This window comes from Portunus trituberculatus, chromosome 46, assembly GCF_017591435.1.
Source record: "Portunus trituberculatus isolate SZX2019 chromosome 46, ASM1759143v1, whole genome shotgun sequence".
NCBI classification, from domain to species: Eukaryota; Metazoa; Arthropoda; class Malacostraca; order Decapoda; family Portunidae; genus Portunus; species Portunus trituberculatus.
In genome coordinates, this window is record NC_059300.1 from 12,268,038 (window position 1) to 12,283,002 (window position 14,965).

The 14,965-nt window shown below is 38.9% G+C and overlaps 1 protein-coding gene across 7 annotated transcripts in view; it reads right to left on the reverse strand.

Annotated features, from left to right (window-relative positions):
• LOC123519847 (leukocyte elastase inhibitor-like) overlaps nt 1-14,965 on the reverse strand; it is a 33,842-nt gene that overhangs the window by 18,200 nt on the left and 677 nt on the right. The window contains exon 1 of one of the 7 annotated variants that reach the window (XM_045281423.1): nt 8,209-8,282. The exons of 5 other annotated variants lie outside the window; for them this stretch is intronic. In XM_045281423.1, the coding sequence (XP_045137358.1) occupies nt 8,209-8,267 (59 nt within the window). In that variant the 5' untranslated portion in view covers nt 8,268-8,282. Of the gene's footprint in view, nt 1-1,581; nt 1,739-8,208; nt 8,283-14,965 lie in introns of those variants that run through there. One more of the 7 variants, XM_045281424.1, reaches the window with a different exon arrangement.

Sequence of the window (14,965 nt, forward strand, 5' to 3'; positions counted from 1 at the left end):
CAATCATTAAAATGATCAGGAAAACTATGCATCATAAACCTAAGCTTTATGAAAGGAAAAAAAGTGATGAGAAGGTTTTCTGTTTCAATAAAAAGAATTTATAAAATATTGTACTACCGCTGAAAAACTATCTAGAAAATATAACATTCTCATAGTCTCTGCCGAAAATCACAAGATTAGTCAAAAAACCATCACCATGTTATCATACTAGAGCTGCAGTGAAGGCACATGACTTCGTAACTCAAGTAAAATCACCCCAACTTAAACGAGAGAGAGAGAGAGAGAGAGAGAGAGAGAGAGAGAGAGAGAGAGAGAGAGATGATATGAAGACCGATACAGACGCACGCACGAACTCCCACGAGCTTTTGAGTGACATGTGATACAATTCACATATCTTCCCATCTGTTGCGGCAACAGACGCAGGAACATTGAGAAAATAGTATTCTTTCCCTCAAACTCTTAATTATTCCCCGATGTTTTTATTTCTTCACTCTTATCGCAACTCTCTCTCTCTCTCTCTCTCTCTCTCTCTATTTATTTATTATTATTATTATTAATTAATTAATTAATTAATTTTTTTTTTTTTGAGAGAGAGAGAGAGAGAGAGAGAGAGAGAGAGAGAGAGAGAGAGAGAGAGAGAGAGAGAGAGAGAGAGAGAGAGAGAGGCGGGGGGCAGGGGAGTGGCTAGATTGGGGGCGTGTCAATATATAGTGACAGGTGACGGCCGATAAGAGATAAGGTTCGTGTCCGATTACGAGTTAATTTAGTGAATGTTGGATGAGTAATCGGACTCCGAAGTGACGAATTACGAATGACATCAATAATTACGCTTCACATGGAAAAAATATAATAATTACAACTTTCACGTAAACACTAACACTAGCAACTTTATTCAGTCATTTCGAGACATCAATGCGCAACAATAATTAATACATGTGTATGTATGTACAGAAAACGTATGGTTTCCGAGTAGTGTACAATAGTGAAGGTCACGTCCCTGTCAGGGGAAGAAAGATCCAGTAAAATAGTATGATAGAGTAAAATGAAATCAATAAATGCATAAATACTTCTTCGTTTCATACGGTGCCAATATAGGAAAGATCTGACAACTTCATATACTCCGTTCTACTACTCTACAATATATGAACAATAATTTAAAAGATAGGATACTTATGTAGGTACTTCTAAAACACATTAATCTACTTTGTAACTTAAATTTATTTCGCATTTCCATTAATAAGTTCACATGATAATAGAAATATGCGTTTTCAGGAACACCTTTCCTTCCTGTACAATAGTACATATGAATACGCTGCACCAAAGTCACTAGAAACATACGGAACTAGCGCTGCACTACCACTACCAGCAATGTCCTGTTATATTAAACTTTTATCTGTTGAAAGAGATCGCAACAACAGCATGGGCATAACAATGAAGGATTCTTCCAGAAGTATTGCTAATATGTAGTACACACAGAATTCTGACATGTAGTTATAGAATGTAAAGATACACATTAAAATCGCATTGAATTGCATCGACAAAACTCCCCGTCAGCACGATGCAAACAAATACCAATATTACCTGCGACAAACCAGTAAAACAGTGGACACAACACGAGAAGAGAGGAGCACTAGGTTACTGCACCCTGCTCACGCCGCAGCCAACAGGATAGTAATTTACTGACAAACACGGCACCGCCTATCCCAGCCTGTGGATCGCTCGCGCTGGCACCTTTCCAACACCATACAGACTTACCGCTTACTGCCAAGTTAAATTTTTACCTCGATTTATGTTGGGGTTTCTGCAACATCTTAAACAATGGGGCACATTTGAGTCCTATCAGAAACACTCCTGGTTAAACAGTAATAATGAAATACGCCTTCCTATCCCTACAACTCACCAGCAGGCCATTGTTAACAGTTGTCAGGGGAACCTATACAGCTGCCACGGCGACACATCTGTTTATCGCCCATATCGATTGTCTATTTTTTTCTAACACATGCCAGCTCTTATCATCAAAAACCGCGATAAAGAGTCATAGTGAAAAATGGGTAGAAACTAATAATACTTCACTTGCATTGTTTTATTACACAACTCAGATTAAATAATTACAATGTGATAATATCATGATAACATCAATAAATTTTAATAACCAGTGCACTGATTATATTAGATTTTATAGGCTGTGTGCTAAAATATGGATATAGTTTGCGTCACTACTGAAGTCACGTCTTGGCTCATGCACGTAAACCACACTCCGGTTATTTTTAGTGATATGACTTAAAAAAAGAAAAAAAAAAAGTTTTCTGGAATAAAACATATTCAAACAACTTGGCAATTCCCCGCCACATCACCAACCTCTGGTTCCACAAGTGTGCAATTTAAAATGGGAATAGCTGTCAACTGCTGTCAAGACCACAAGTGTAACCATAACCAACCAATACCCATGTGACTCATTGAACTTTAGTTTTGAGAAACTCTCTCTCTCTCTCTCTCTCTCTCTCTCTCTCTCTCTCTCTCTCTGTGTGTGTGTGTGTGTGTGTGTGTGTGTGTGTGTGTGTGTGTGTGTGTCAGCGAAGTTTATTTTCCACTTGTCTTAAAACATCCTGTTTAGATAAATTTTACAAAACACACACACACACACACACACACACACACACACACACACACATATATATATATATATATATATATATATATATATATATATATATATATATATATATATATATATATATATATATATATATATATATATATATATACACACACACTGCAAAAACATCCTGTTTACAGAAGTAAGAGAGAGAGAGAGAGAGAGAGAGAGAGAGAGAGAGAGAGAGAGAGAGAGAGAGAGAGAGAGAGTATATTTCAGGAATGTAGAAGCTGTAATCAGGGAAAGAGTACTTATGTTAAGACGGCAAGATGAATGTAGAGAATATGCCTCATTCTCTATATCGTTTGAAACATTCTCTTAGAATCAATGCAAAGGAGAATGTCTAAAAGGGTACAGGGGGAGAGGGACATTCTTTAAGAAGCGAGATTAAAGACATTAAATTTGCATTCCTTAGAGACACGTAGGTTGAGAGGGGACCTGATAGAGGTATATACTCGTTTGTGGTACCTATAGGAGTTATAACAATGGGGACAAGAGCAAAAATCTTACGATCAGTAGCCAGGTTAAAAGTAGAAATAATGTGTTCAAGCTTGAAAGAATTAGGTTTAAGAAAGAAATGGAAAGGAACTGGTTCTCTAATACTGATGAATGGAACGAACTCAGTTATCATATTGTTAATGCTGAGTCAATAGCGAGTTAGCTTTTAAAAGAAGATTAGACATTTTTTTTTTATGTGGATGATACGGGGAATTAGGAAGATTTGTTCATACAGGGACTGCCACGTATAGGCCTGGCAGCCTCTTGCAGCTTCCCTCATTTTCTTATCTTCTTAGTTAAGGGAGAAGAACTGGGAAGTGTGTGGATGTGGACTAACTAAATAAAAGTTGAGTACTTATTCTTTCCTTGTAATTCCTCACTCATTCTTGAGTCCTTACTCTTCTTACTGATATTCGTATTGTCTACTTTCTCGTACTACTCCCATCCTCCGGCATTCTTCCACTTCTTTGCCACGGGAAATTTTCCATCGCTACAAACTCCTTCCTCCCTCTACAATACAGTGAGTTAATTTCCCCATCCCCCTGTTCCTTTTCTCACCATATATTTCAAACCTCCTCCTCTGACCTTCTTATCTTAGACAGATAAGAAAGTACAGCATTACTCTCTCTCTCTCTCTCTCTCTCTCTCTCTCTCTCTCAAGAACAATGACTCAAGCACTCCATATTTGTCTACTCCAACAAACCACACTTATAATTGTGTACAGGTGAAAGCTTGTTTCCCTTTGAATGGTTCAACCACCTCAAAAACTAACCCTTTAGGATCCACCCACTTGACCTTCCCTTCTTGGTCCATACCTTGCCCCTCCCTGTGATCAGAGCGTCACCACATCATCTCCCTCTCCACCACCTGCCTCTGCGCACACACACACGCACGCGCGCACACACACACACTGTACCATTAAAGACAAGGCAGAACACACACACACACACACACATAGGGTGAAGACAGGCAGAAGTTCCACAGGTAATCTGGCAGGTAATGAGTGCCAGATGTAGTTCTTCAGGAGCAGCAGCGTTTTGTGGTCGAGCGGCATATAATTTATATTAGTCTTTTGGTTTATGGGAAAATATACTCCGTGTTGTGGCTTCAGTGTATTAAGTTAACACACACACACACACACACACACACACACACACACACACACACTCCAGCACAGAGTGGACTGTAGATCTGGGTCCATCGGTTTGGCTCCCCACTTGATAACGACACACACACACACACACACACCTTGGCCAAGAGCGGTGTGTCGGTCTGGGTCCAGCGCGCTGGATGCTGCTGCTGCTAATACTACTGTACTCGTTTATTACTCCAAACCCTCATATACTTCCACTTCCCACTTCTTCCTCTTATTGCTACACTTATTGCATTTCAGGTGGGAAACAGCAGGAAATGCTCGAGAAACATTGAAAATTGAAGGAAATGTTGATGAGTTGATACAAGGAGGGATGGGGGTTAGTGGGGAGGGGTCTTGATCCAGGTCATGAGGGGAGCTGAGCAGTCTGAATAGGAATATACATAAACATCACATTATTTAACACATTATCGACTATTTATCTATTTTGGTGGTTTACTCTGGCTGTGCTTCACTCTCTGGACCTGGAAACACAGGGGAGTGCAGGCAAACATTGGTGGACTGACCTCGGGGGAAAGGCATGGTTGAAGTGTCCCTATGGCCCAATATTTACGTATGTGATTCATTTTACAAATCGCGAGAAGAAAAGAGGAGCTCAGACAGGAATGTATTACATTTTCAGACGCAACAAATACTTTAATAAATAACCAAAATATAATAACGTTACCGAGTCTTTTGTTTACATGGCAAAGTCCAAGCCAAGACTATATTTTAAACTAACGGGGCGACAAATACAACATGTGTCGAGAAGAAAAGCAGTCAAACTACATTATATTATATTTTCTGAATACAGAAAATTTTCGCTTTTCAGCCAAATAAAGAAAACACAGATTCCTTGTAGTATAATTTTTTTTTCTTTTCTATTTTAGTATACTGTTAAAATGTTCAATTTGAAAATATGAATAGTTAGACTAAATCTTATGAAATATTATTACTTGGGTCATGCTTTTCATATTTTCTTAGTCTTATTTCAATCAACAAAACAATCCTAAGCGTGCTAATTAAAAAAAAGTAAAAAAAAAAAAAAAAGCCGAGTGTTATTTCAACGAAACAAAAAAGAGCTCGACACAATCTTACTACAGATTATACCTTTATTTTTAATCCTATTCCTATATAAAATACATAAATAATGCAAACTTTCATAATATATGAAAAAAAATCGTGATGTAGAGCTGAGGTAATTTTTTTTCATCTATTCCCACTACCTCTTATCTCCCTTCCCCTCCCTCCCACATAACTTTTCACCCCTCCATATATTATAGACCCGTGTCACTAACTAGTATTGTGGGAAAGGTCTGTGAAATTGGGATCAAGGCAAATGATGGAGTATCTGGGGGAAAATAAAATTACAAATAACTTCCAATTTGGTTTTAGGAAAGGAAGATCATGAATAACAAATTTACTAAGTTTCTATACAAGAGTAATAGATGAGATACAAGGAACAGATGGACGGGTCAACACAGTATATCTGGATATCAAAAAGGCATTTGACAGAGTACCACATTAAAAACTCTTATGAAAGATAGAACACATAAGGGGAATACAAGAAAATAACTTAAGATAGATGGGGGATTGTTACGGCCCGCCCGTAACATACTCCACTACCATCCCCTCCTCCGCTTGCTACCTCGTTCGCCACCTCTCCACCTCACCTTCCACGTCACCGTCTCATGAACCTTCCACGTCACTGTCTCATGAACCTTCCACGTCACCGTCTCATGAACCCTCCACATCACCGTCTCATGAAGCCCCGCTACTGTCCCGAAGTTGGATTCACGTGGCCCCATTCGACTCAAGTGGAAGTGTCAAGCAAGCTCCCCTGACTTCTGGAAGTCAGTCGAGGTCAAGGCCTCAACCAGTGAACACAACGCCTCTTGGACTACCGTGGGATCTACCTCACCTAGCACTTCACCACTGCGACACCTCATAAGTATCACTTCCCCACGTCCCGTGTTTTCCACATTGCTTCCATATAGGATTAGTATTATTGTTAAGTATTAAGTTGGGTTCTTTATTGATGTATTTATTTATGTGTTATATGTATATGTGTATGTCAGTTTCATGTTATATCTATATGTGTATGTCAGTTACATTATTGAGTTATTAAATAGCTTCTAAGTGCCCCCCTTTGCATTTCCTCACCAGTTGAACCTGCAGTGTTTTTTTTTTATTGTTATTGTTCACCGGCTCCCCGATGCCAATCTTACCCGTTTAACCGGTGAATGTAACAGGGATTAATTAATGAAAGGAGAAATGAGGACTGTGGTAAGAGACATCTCATCAAGCTGGACAACAGTGACTATTGACATATCACAGAGGTTATTGCTGGCACCAATAATGTTCCAAATGTACATTAATGATATGCAAGAGGCCTCGAGTAGCTACACAATCTTGCTTACAGATTATGTACAACTATTGAGAGTAATAAGGACTGTATGGAATTGCGGAGAAATACTGACAAGATCTGGGACTGAAGCCAAAAGTGGAAATTAAATTTTAATGCTGAGAAACGCCATGTGATGAAAATAAGTAAAAGTAACAGAAGACCTCCATGGGAATACAAAATGAGAGAAGATATTATAATGAAAAGGAAGGAAGAAAGACCTGGGAGTGATTTTACAAGACACCCTGACTCCAGAAAGACACACAAATGTATTATTTACTTCAACATATAAGACATTAACAAATATTAGTGTGGCATTTAATTACATGGATCAAATTGTGATTAAAAAATCATAACCATTATGATAAGACTCAAACTTGAATATGCAGCAGTGGTGTGGTCTCCATGTATGCAAAAGGATATTAAGAAATTAGAAAGAATTCTACGTACAGCTACAAAGATGCTGCCAGATATGATGAAGAACCTTATCATGAAGAAAGAGTGAAGGAAATGGGAGTACTAACTTTGAAAGGTAGACGGGAGAGAGGAGATCTAATGATGATGTATAAAATAATAAACCGTTTGGAAAAGATAGACAGACAAGACCTGGCATCACTAACAGGAGCTGGAGATTGATGGATAAGAGAACACTCCAAGAAGATCCTGAAGTGTTTAGTTTTCCACACAGAATGGTGGATATCTGGAACAGCTCGAGTAATGAGGCTGTAACAGCAGAAAATATGCATGTATTTAAGGAAAAGTTGGATAAAAATAGATATGGTGACAGGTTGCCATGAGCCTTGCTCACACTCTGTAATATAAAACTAGGAAAATACAACTAAGTAAACACACACACACACACACACACACACACACACACACACACACACACACACACACACGGCCCGGTAGCTCAGTAGTTACAGCGCTGGCTTCACAAACCAGAGGACCGGGGTTCGATTCCCCGGCCGGGTGGAGATATTTGGGTGTGTCTCCTTTCACGTGTAGCCCTGTTCACCTAGCAGTGAGTAGGTACGGGATGTAAATCGAGGAGTTGTGACCTTGTTGTCCCGGGGTGTGGTGTGTGCCTGGTCTCAGACCTATCCGAAGATCGGAAATAATGAGCTCTGAGCTCGTTCCGTAGGGTAACGTCTGGCTGTCTCGTCAGAGACTGCAGCAGATCAAACAGTGAATTACACACACACACACAGAGAGGAGGGTGGTGGAGAGGGAGATGATGTGGAGACACCCTGATCATGGGGAGGGACGGGACATGGACCAGGTGGGGAAGATCAAGTGTGTGGAGCCTAAAAGCTTAGTTTTTGAAGTTGTTGAACCAATCAAGGAAAACTGAAGCCTTCAACCTGGTGTGAGGGCTACCAGATGTTGCTACTGATAAATTATGTGGCCAAGATTGTCCTTTTACGCCATCATAATTTTTCACTTAATTATTGAGTTTTCTTCATACTTCTAAGAATGAAAACTTAGTACTCTGGGTGGAAGGTTGAAATGTCTTACCATATGTAGATGGCTAACAATCTTGACACTGTGGGAATGCATGTCACGTTGCCTTCCATGGTGAACACAGGTTACTGTCCTACTGAGCCAACACTCACTGTTATTGTTTGACAGAAAGGCATGCTGGTCACAACAAAGCTGACCTTAATACTCACATTGGATTGGGAAATTCATCAGTGTGTATAAATAATCAATTTGCACAGTTATCAGGACAACTATGTACACATGTTGCCTGAATAATGTGAAGGGATATTTATAACTACTCACATATATGCCCTTAGCTAATTCAACAGGGAACTTAGAGATCTTTTCCTTCATCACGACTATCTTAAAGACTTAAATGACAACAGCTACAAGCATCCACTACCTTGAGCTTTTATACTTATTCACTGTAAGGTGTTTCTATACATATAAGTAAATTAATTTCCATAATGCATGCATGCATGCACACACACACACACACACACACACACACACACACACACACACACACACACACACACACACACACACACACACACACACACACACACACACACACACACACACACACACAGCAAGGAATAGATATGTTGAAGTAAGGAGAACAGCACAAAAGGAATATGAACAGAGGGTGGTGGAAAACTGTGATAGTGACCCTAAAATGTTTTACAAATTCATAAATGGAAAACTAAATATAAGGGAGGCAATAGAAAAGGTAAAAAATGGGGAAGAAGTATATGAGGATGCTAGAGATATAGCTGAAATTTTGAACGACAACTTTTGCAAAGTGTTTACAAAGGAGGAGCATTTTATAGGAGAAAGGCCTACGGAAATAAAGCAAATGCAGGACATCATGGTTACTAAGGAAGATGTAAGGAAAATTATAAGCAATTTGGATATTAATAAATCAATGGGGCCTGATGGCATATCTGGGAGGTTGCTAAAAGAATGTAAGGATCAATTGTTGAACCCCATATTTGATATTGTGGAAACCTCCATACGAACAAGAATTAGTCCCGAAAGAGTGGAAAAGAGCTGACATTGTGCCTATATATAAGAATGGTAGTAGAATGGAACCGCTAAATTATAGACCAGTATCGTTGACTAGTATATTGTGCAAGGTATGTGAAGAAGTAATTAAAGCTAAGTGGAGTGAGTATCTAGAAAGTGAAAACATTCTGAGTGAAAGACAGTTTGGTTTCAGAAAAGGAAGATCGTGTATCCAATTTATTATGTTTTTATTCAAGAGTGACTGACATACTACAACATAGAGAGGGATGGGTGGATGCTATCTACCTGGACTTGAGAAAGGCCTTTGATAAAGTACCACACAATAGACTGATGTGGAAACTAAAGAAGATTGGAGGAGTAAATGATAAACTAGCAAAATGGATGGAAAATTACTTAGTGGGAAGAGAAATGAGAACAGTGGTGAGAGGAAGGAAGTCCGAGTGGAAGAAGGTAACCAGTGGAGTTCCACAAGGGTCAGTGCTGGGTCCCATCATGTTTTTGATTTATGTTAATGATATGCCAGTAGGAATTGACAGTTACATGAACATGTTTGCGGACGATACTAAAATTATGAGGAGAGTAAAGAATGTGGAAGATTGTAACAAGTTACAGGAAGATCTTGATAAAATATATGAGTGGAGTAAGGAGTGGCAGATGGAATTTAATATAGACAAGACCCATGTTATGAAAATGGGAAGAAGTAGATACAGACCAAACTGGGATTACAGGCTGGGTGATGAGAAAATTAAAGAGACCAATGAGGAGAAAGACTTAGGAGTAACCATGCAAAACACTTTGTCACCGGAGAAACACATTAACAAGATATTTTGGAAAACATATAACATGCTTCAAAATATTGGCCTTGCATTCCACTACCTAGATGAAGGAATGATGAAGAAGATATTATGTACCTTAATAAGACCCCAGTTAGAATATGCAGCTTGTGTCTGGTCACCGCATATGAAGAAAAATGTGAAGAAGGTGGAAAGGGTACAGAGGCTGGCAACAAGGATGGTACCAGGACTCAGGAGTTAGACTATGAGGAAAGACTGAGGAAACTGGGGCTGACCACATTAGAAGAGAGAAGAACAAGAGGAGACATGATAACTATGTATAAATTGGTGAACAAGATTGACATATTGGACAGAGAGTTGGTAAAGGTGACCACAAGTAATCATCTCCGGGGACATGGAAAAAAAATTAATAAAAGACATCTGTCTAAATGACGTGAGAAAATACAGTTTCTCGCATCGTAGTATTGATAAGTGGAATAAACTAAGCAGTGATGTCGTTGACGTGGTGTGTGTCAATCAGATGAAAGAGAGATATGACAGGAGTGGACAAGGAGACAGGACACAGAGAGCTTAGCTCGGGCCCTGTAGGTACACACACACACACACACACACACACACACACACACACACACACACACACACACACACACACACACACTCTAACAGTGGTTAGAGCGCTGGCTTCACAAGCCAGATAACCAGGGTTCGATTCCCCGACCGGGTGGAGATATTTGGGTCTGTCTCCTTTCACGTGTAGCCCCTGTTCACCTAGCAGTGAGTAGGTACGGGATGTAAATCGAGGAGTTGTGACCTTGTTGTCCCGGTGTGTGGTGTGTGCCTGGTCTCAGACCTATCCCAAGATCGGAAATAATAAGCACTGAGCTCGTTCCGTAGGGTAACATCTGGCTGTCTCGTCAGAGACTGCAGCAGATCAAACAGTGAATTACACAAACTTTTTATTTTTTGTTCCCTTAAGTGCATTGCCAAGTTAGGCACCACTTTACACAGCATCACTCATTGCATCCTCATCACCTTCCTCCACTATATCTTTTGATTTACAGTAATTTTAGGAATCTTTTTAGAAGAAACTATGCAACAATATATATCCTTCCCCTCTTTTTGTCTCTGACCAACTCAACAATGTCTCAGTACACATTCTACTGTTCTCAAGCATTATGTATCTACCAAGTTATCTTGAGGAGTAAGTCGGGGAGGTTTACATCTTACCCTGGCCAAGGGCTGGTACATTAATACTTTTATTTTGTTTATTTATTTATTTATTTATTTTTACGATATGGCCTATACTGCCTGTAAGTATACTTGAAGAGTATGGGAAGCGCTGTTCAGTGCAGGCAATTCTATTTATAGTGGCACCCATATTAGAACCCATATCACCACCCAAGAACATCTTTTGTGTAAGGCAATTACACCTCCACCTAGAACCTGGGTATCATGGTGACATGTAGGAAACTTTAAACCACTCAACAAATGACGAAGTTTCAAGATGGTACGTGGAAGGATTTGAACCTATGCATGGACGTCTGCCTGATCCCATGCTCACCACCTTATCCACTATGCCATCACCTTATATGTCTTAATAGTTAAACGTACAGGATGAATTAATTGGTTTCCTGAAATATGGCACATACATATCATGATCTGTTGCATAGCAACAAATAGGATTAAGGAAGACTCAACTGTCATAATTATATTCAAGTATGATAATCCTTTTAGCTAGATGAATTAGGTCCACTTTCATAATCAAATTAGATGCGGAATGCATTTATATGGTAAAGAGACAGTATATGCATGCAAGAGATGCTAGTAGGAAGAGGGCTTGAAGGAGAACAGCTTGGAATGGAAGAGGAGAAGACTCTTCTGCTATAGCCATCTCTCTTTGGGCTACACTAAAAAAAGAAACAGCATGTCAAAGGAAGACAGAAGGAAAGATAAGATGATAGGTGATACTAAATTCCTAAGTGATATTACAACTGATCTTGATAGTATCTCCAGTTTTATTTTTTTCTTTAATTTTTTTTATTTCTGAAAAATCCAGGAAATTAATTTACAAGCAACCAGAAAATTGAATTACAAGCAACCAAGGATCTATTAATATTGAAAACAGCCACATTTATAGAAGGAGGAAATGGGCCAACTACCAGGGCTCCCTGCATCAGAGGTAATTCTCTAATGTTCCTATCTTCTCTCTCTTTGAATAACTATACAACATGATAACATAAGAAGAAAATTTGTGAGAAACAAGGTAACACAAAGTTCAAAACTAAAGCTTCATCTTTGATAAAATGATTCTTCTCTTCTTTGACTAAAATACTGCCGTACTGTTGCAACAACAATTTTTTCTAATTAAGGCAAGCCTTGCATACATAGATAGTGAAGAGATCATTAGATACTGGCAAAATGGTAACTTTTTAATAGTAGAACTTACTGCATTATATGATCCATTTTTGATGGAACACATCAAAGCAGTTGGAAATAATGAAAATGGTGCATTTTTTTTTTTTTTTTTTTTTTTTTTGTTATGGCCTATAGCGCCTGTCGGCACACTTGAAAAGTGAGTGGGAAGCGCTGTTCAGTTTCCACCCATTAGTGGTGCAGGCAATTTTACTTATAGTGGTACCCATGTTAGGGCCCATATCACCACCCAAGCGCATCTTTGGTGTAACCACCTAGAACCTGGTTATTATGGTGACATGTAGGTAACTTTAAGCCACTCGACAAATGGCAAAGTTTCAATGTGGTATGTGGTGGGATTCAAACCTAACTATAACAACACTATAGAAAATGGTGATAGGGGTGATCTTGGAAAAATATTTGACACTGTCCATTGACATAAGGAGCCAATTAAGATGCAAAGCAGTCTACAAGAAGTACCCAGCCTCTGCTGTGGTCTAAGGACTGGAGTGGATGTGGAGTAGGGAATGGTCTCATTATACAGTGGAAATAGTAAATTAGTAATGTCTAACCTTGCTGTGGAAGGATATGGCAAGTTGTGTTATGTCTAACCTCACAGGACCTGTACTCTTGCTATGACAAAGACAGAGGTGTGTATTCTAATCTAGAATGTGTATCACAATTTGTGTATCACAGGTATAGTGAAACTGTCGATCATAAACATCTGCAAAATATAGACAATGCTTGTTTACTTTTTAAATACTAAAAGACAAAGTAAAAACTGTTTTTAAGGCATTTTATGTTTTACTGATGTTTTCCTTGTTTATAATATCTAAAGGAGAGGCACAGGCAATGAGATAGTGATCTATTCCAAAAAATATCTTTTTAGATGCAATTCTGGAAGAGTCTTGAAGTTTTAGAATGGTGAGTAATGAAGTGCAAGGAAAAGGGATCAAGACTTTTATTAAGGTAAGTTAATTTAGATTAGGTTAAGCTTTGCATTCCCAACTCTTGCCAGGATCTAACCAGATAATCTGTCTGCTACCAGCAGCTTTGGGGCATTAGAGGCTGTGGCACCACAGCCTGCAAGGCTCCCTAATCCCCCACAAGAGAAATAATTCTCCACCCAAAGCCACACATTCTCTCTTGATATCAAGCTTGTTGGTGCAGAAGAGGTTGATGTTTAGCAAAGAGTTGAAGCAGCAATTGTAAAGGAATACCTATTATTAATCATTTCTGAGTGTCCATCAGCCCTCTATGGTACATTTGGGATCCTAAATTGGGTTGCGACTATGACTTTGGGGACTATCGCTCGACAGGATTTCTGCCAAGACTAATGAGATCCCTCTCCTAAGAATAAATAAATATGTATATGTATATATATATATATATATATATATATATATATATATATATATATATATATATATATATATATGCCAATCTTTTTTGCCTTTATCTTTTTTCATGTAGGAAGGAAGCTGACAAGGGTAAGAAAAATGCCAATAAAAAAAAGGCCCACTGAGGCACTGGCCTGGTTCATACAGAGACAAGAGTGTCAGCTAAAGCTGGAGGATAAGTGTCTTGAAAGAGTTCAACTCATAGGAAGGTGGAAATACAGAAGCCGGCAGGAAGTTCAGTGAGATGCAGCTTCACTTACCAAGTGCATCTCATAGCGAATGGAGGGGTCACCACATGCCTGTACCAAGACAGCATCATTGAAAATTGTTCTACAGTAGAATCAACTATATCATGAACATGTTTCATCCCACTATAACTGTGTGATGTAACCACAATGATCCCCCTCCCAAGACTTTATTAAACTTAGGAGAGAGAGAGAGAGAGAGAGAGAGAGAGAGAGAGAGAGAGAGAGAGAGAGAGAGAGAGAGAGAGAGAGAGAGAGAGAGAGAGAGAACACCTTCCGCTTCTACATGATATGAATTTTTTTTTCTTTTAACGTTATGACCTATAGCGCCTGTAGGCATACTTGAAGAGTATATGTGGAAAGCGCTGTTAAGGTTCTGCCCATTAGTGGTGCAGGCAATTTCATTTATAGTGGTACCCATATTAGGGCCCATATCACCAACAAAGTGTATCTTTGGTGTAACTACCTAGAACCTGGGTATCATGGTGACATGTAGGTAACTTTAAATCACTTGACAAATGGCAAAGCTTCAAAGTGGTATATGGTGGGATTCGAATCTATGCGTGGATGTCTACTTGATCCCACACTCACCACCTTATCCACTACGCTACCACCTTCCTAACTTCTTTAATGGAATGTGTCAAGGGTATTGCTTGCTCAGTAAGTATTAAAAATACCTAAAATAGATGAATGAACTGTAATATATTTGTCATCGGGTGGAGCTGTGGTATCAAATTCATAAAATCAAATACTTAGTGGTAAAGTCACTGCTGATGTATTATATGTTGCTTTACTGATGCAGTTTCATATAAAGAAAAAAATATATAAAAAATAAGAGCAAGTGTGTGCTTCTATGTCTCTATACATGAACAAAATGATGTAGTTTCAGTTAGATGGACTGTGTTAAATGTAG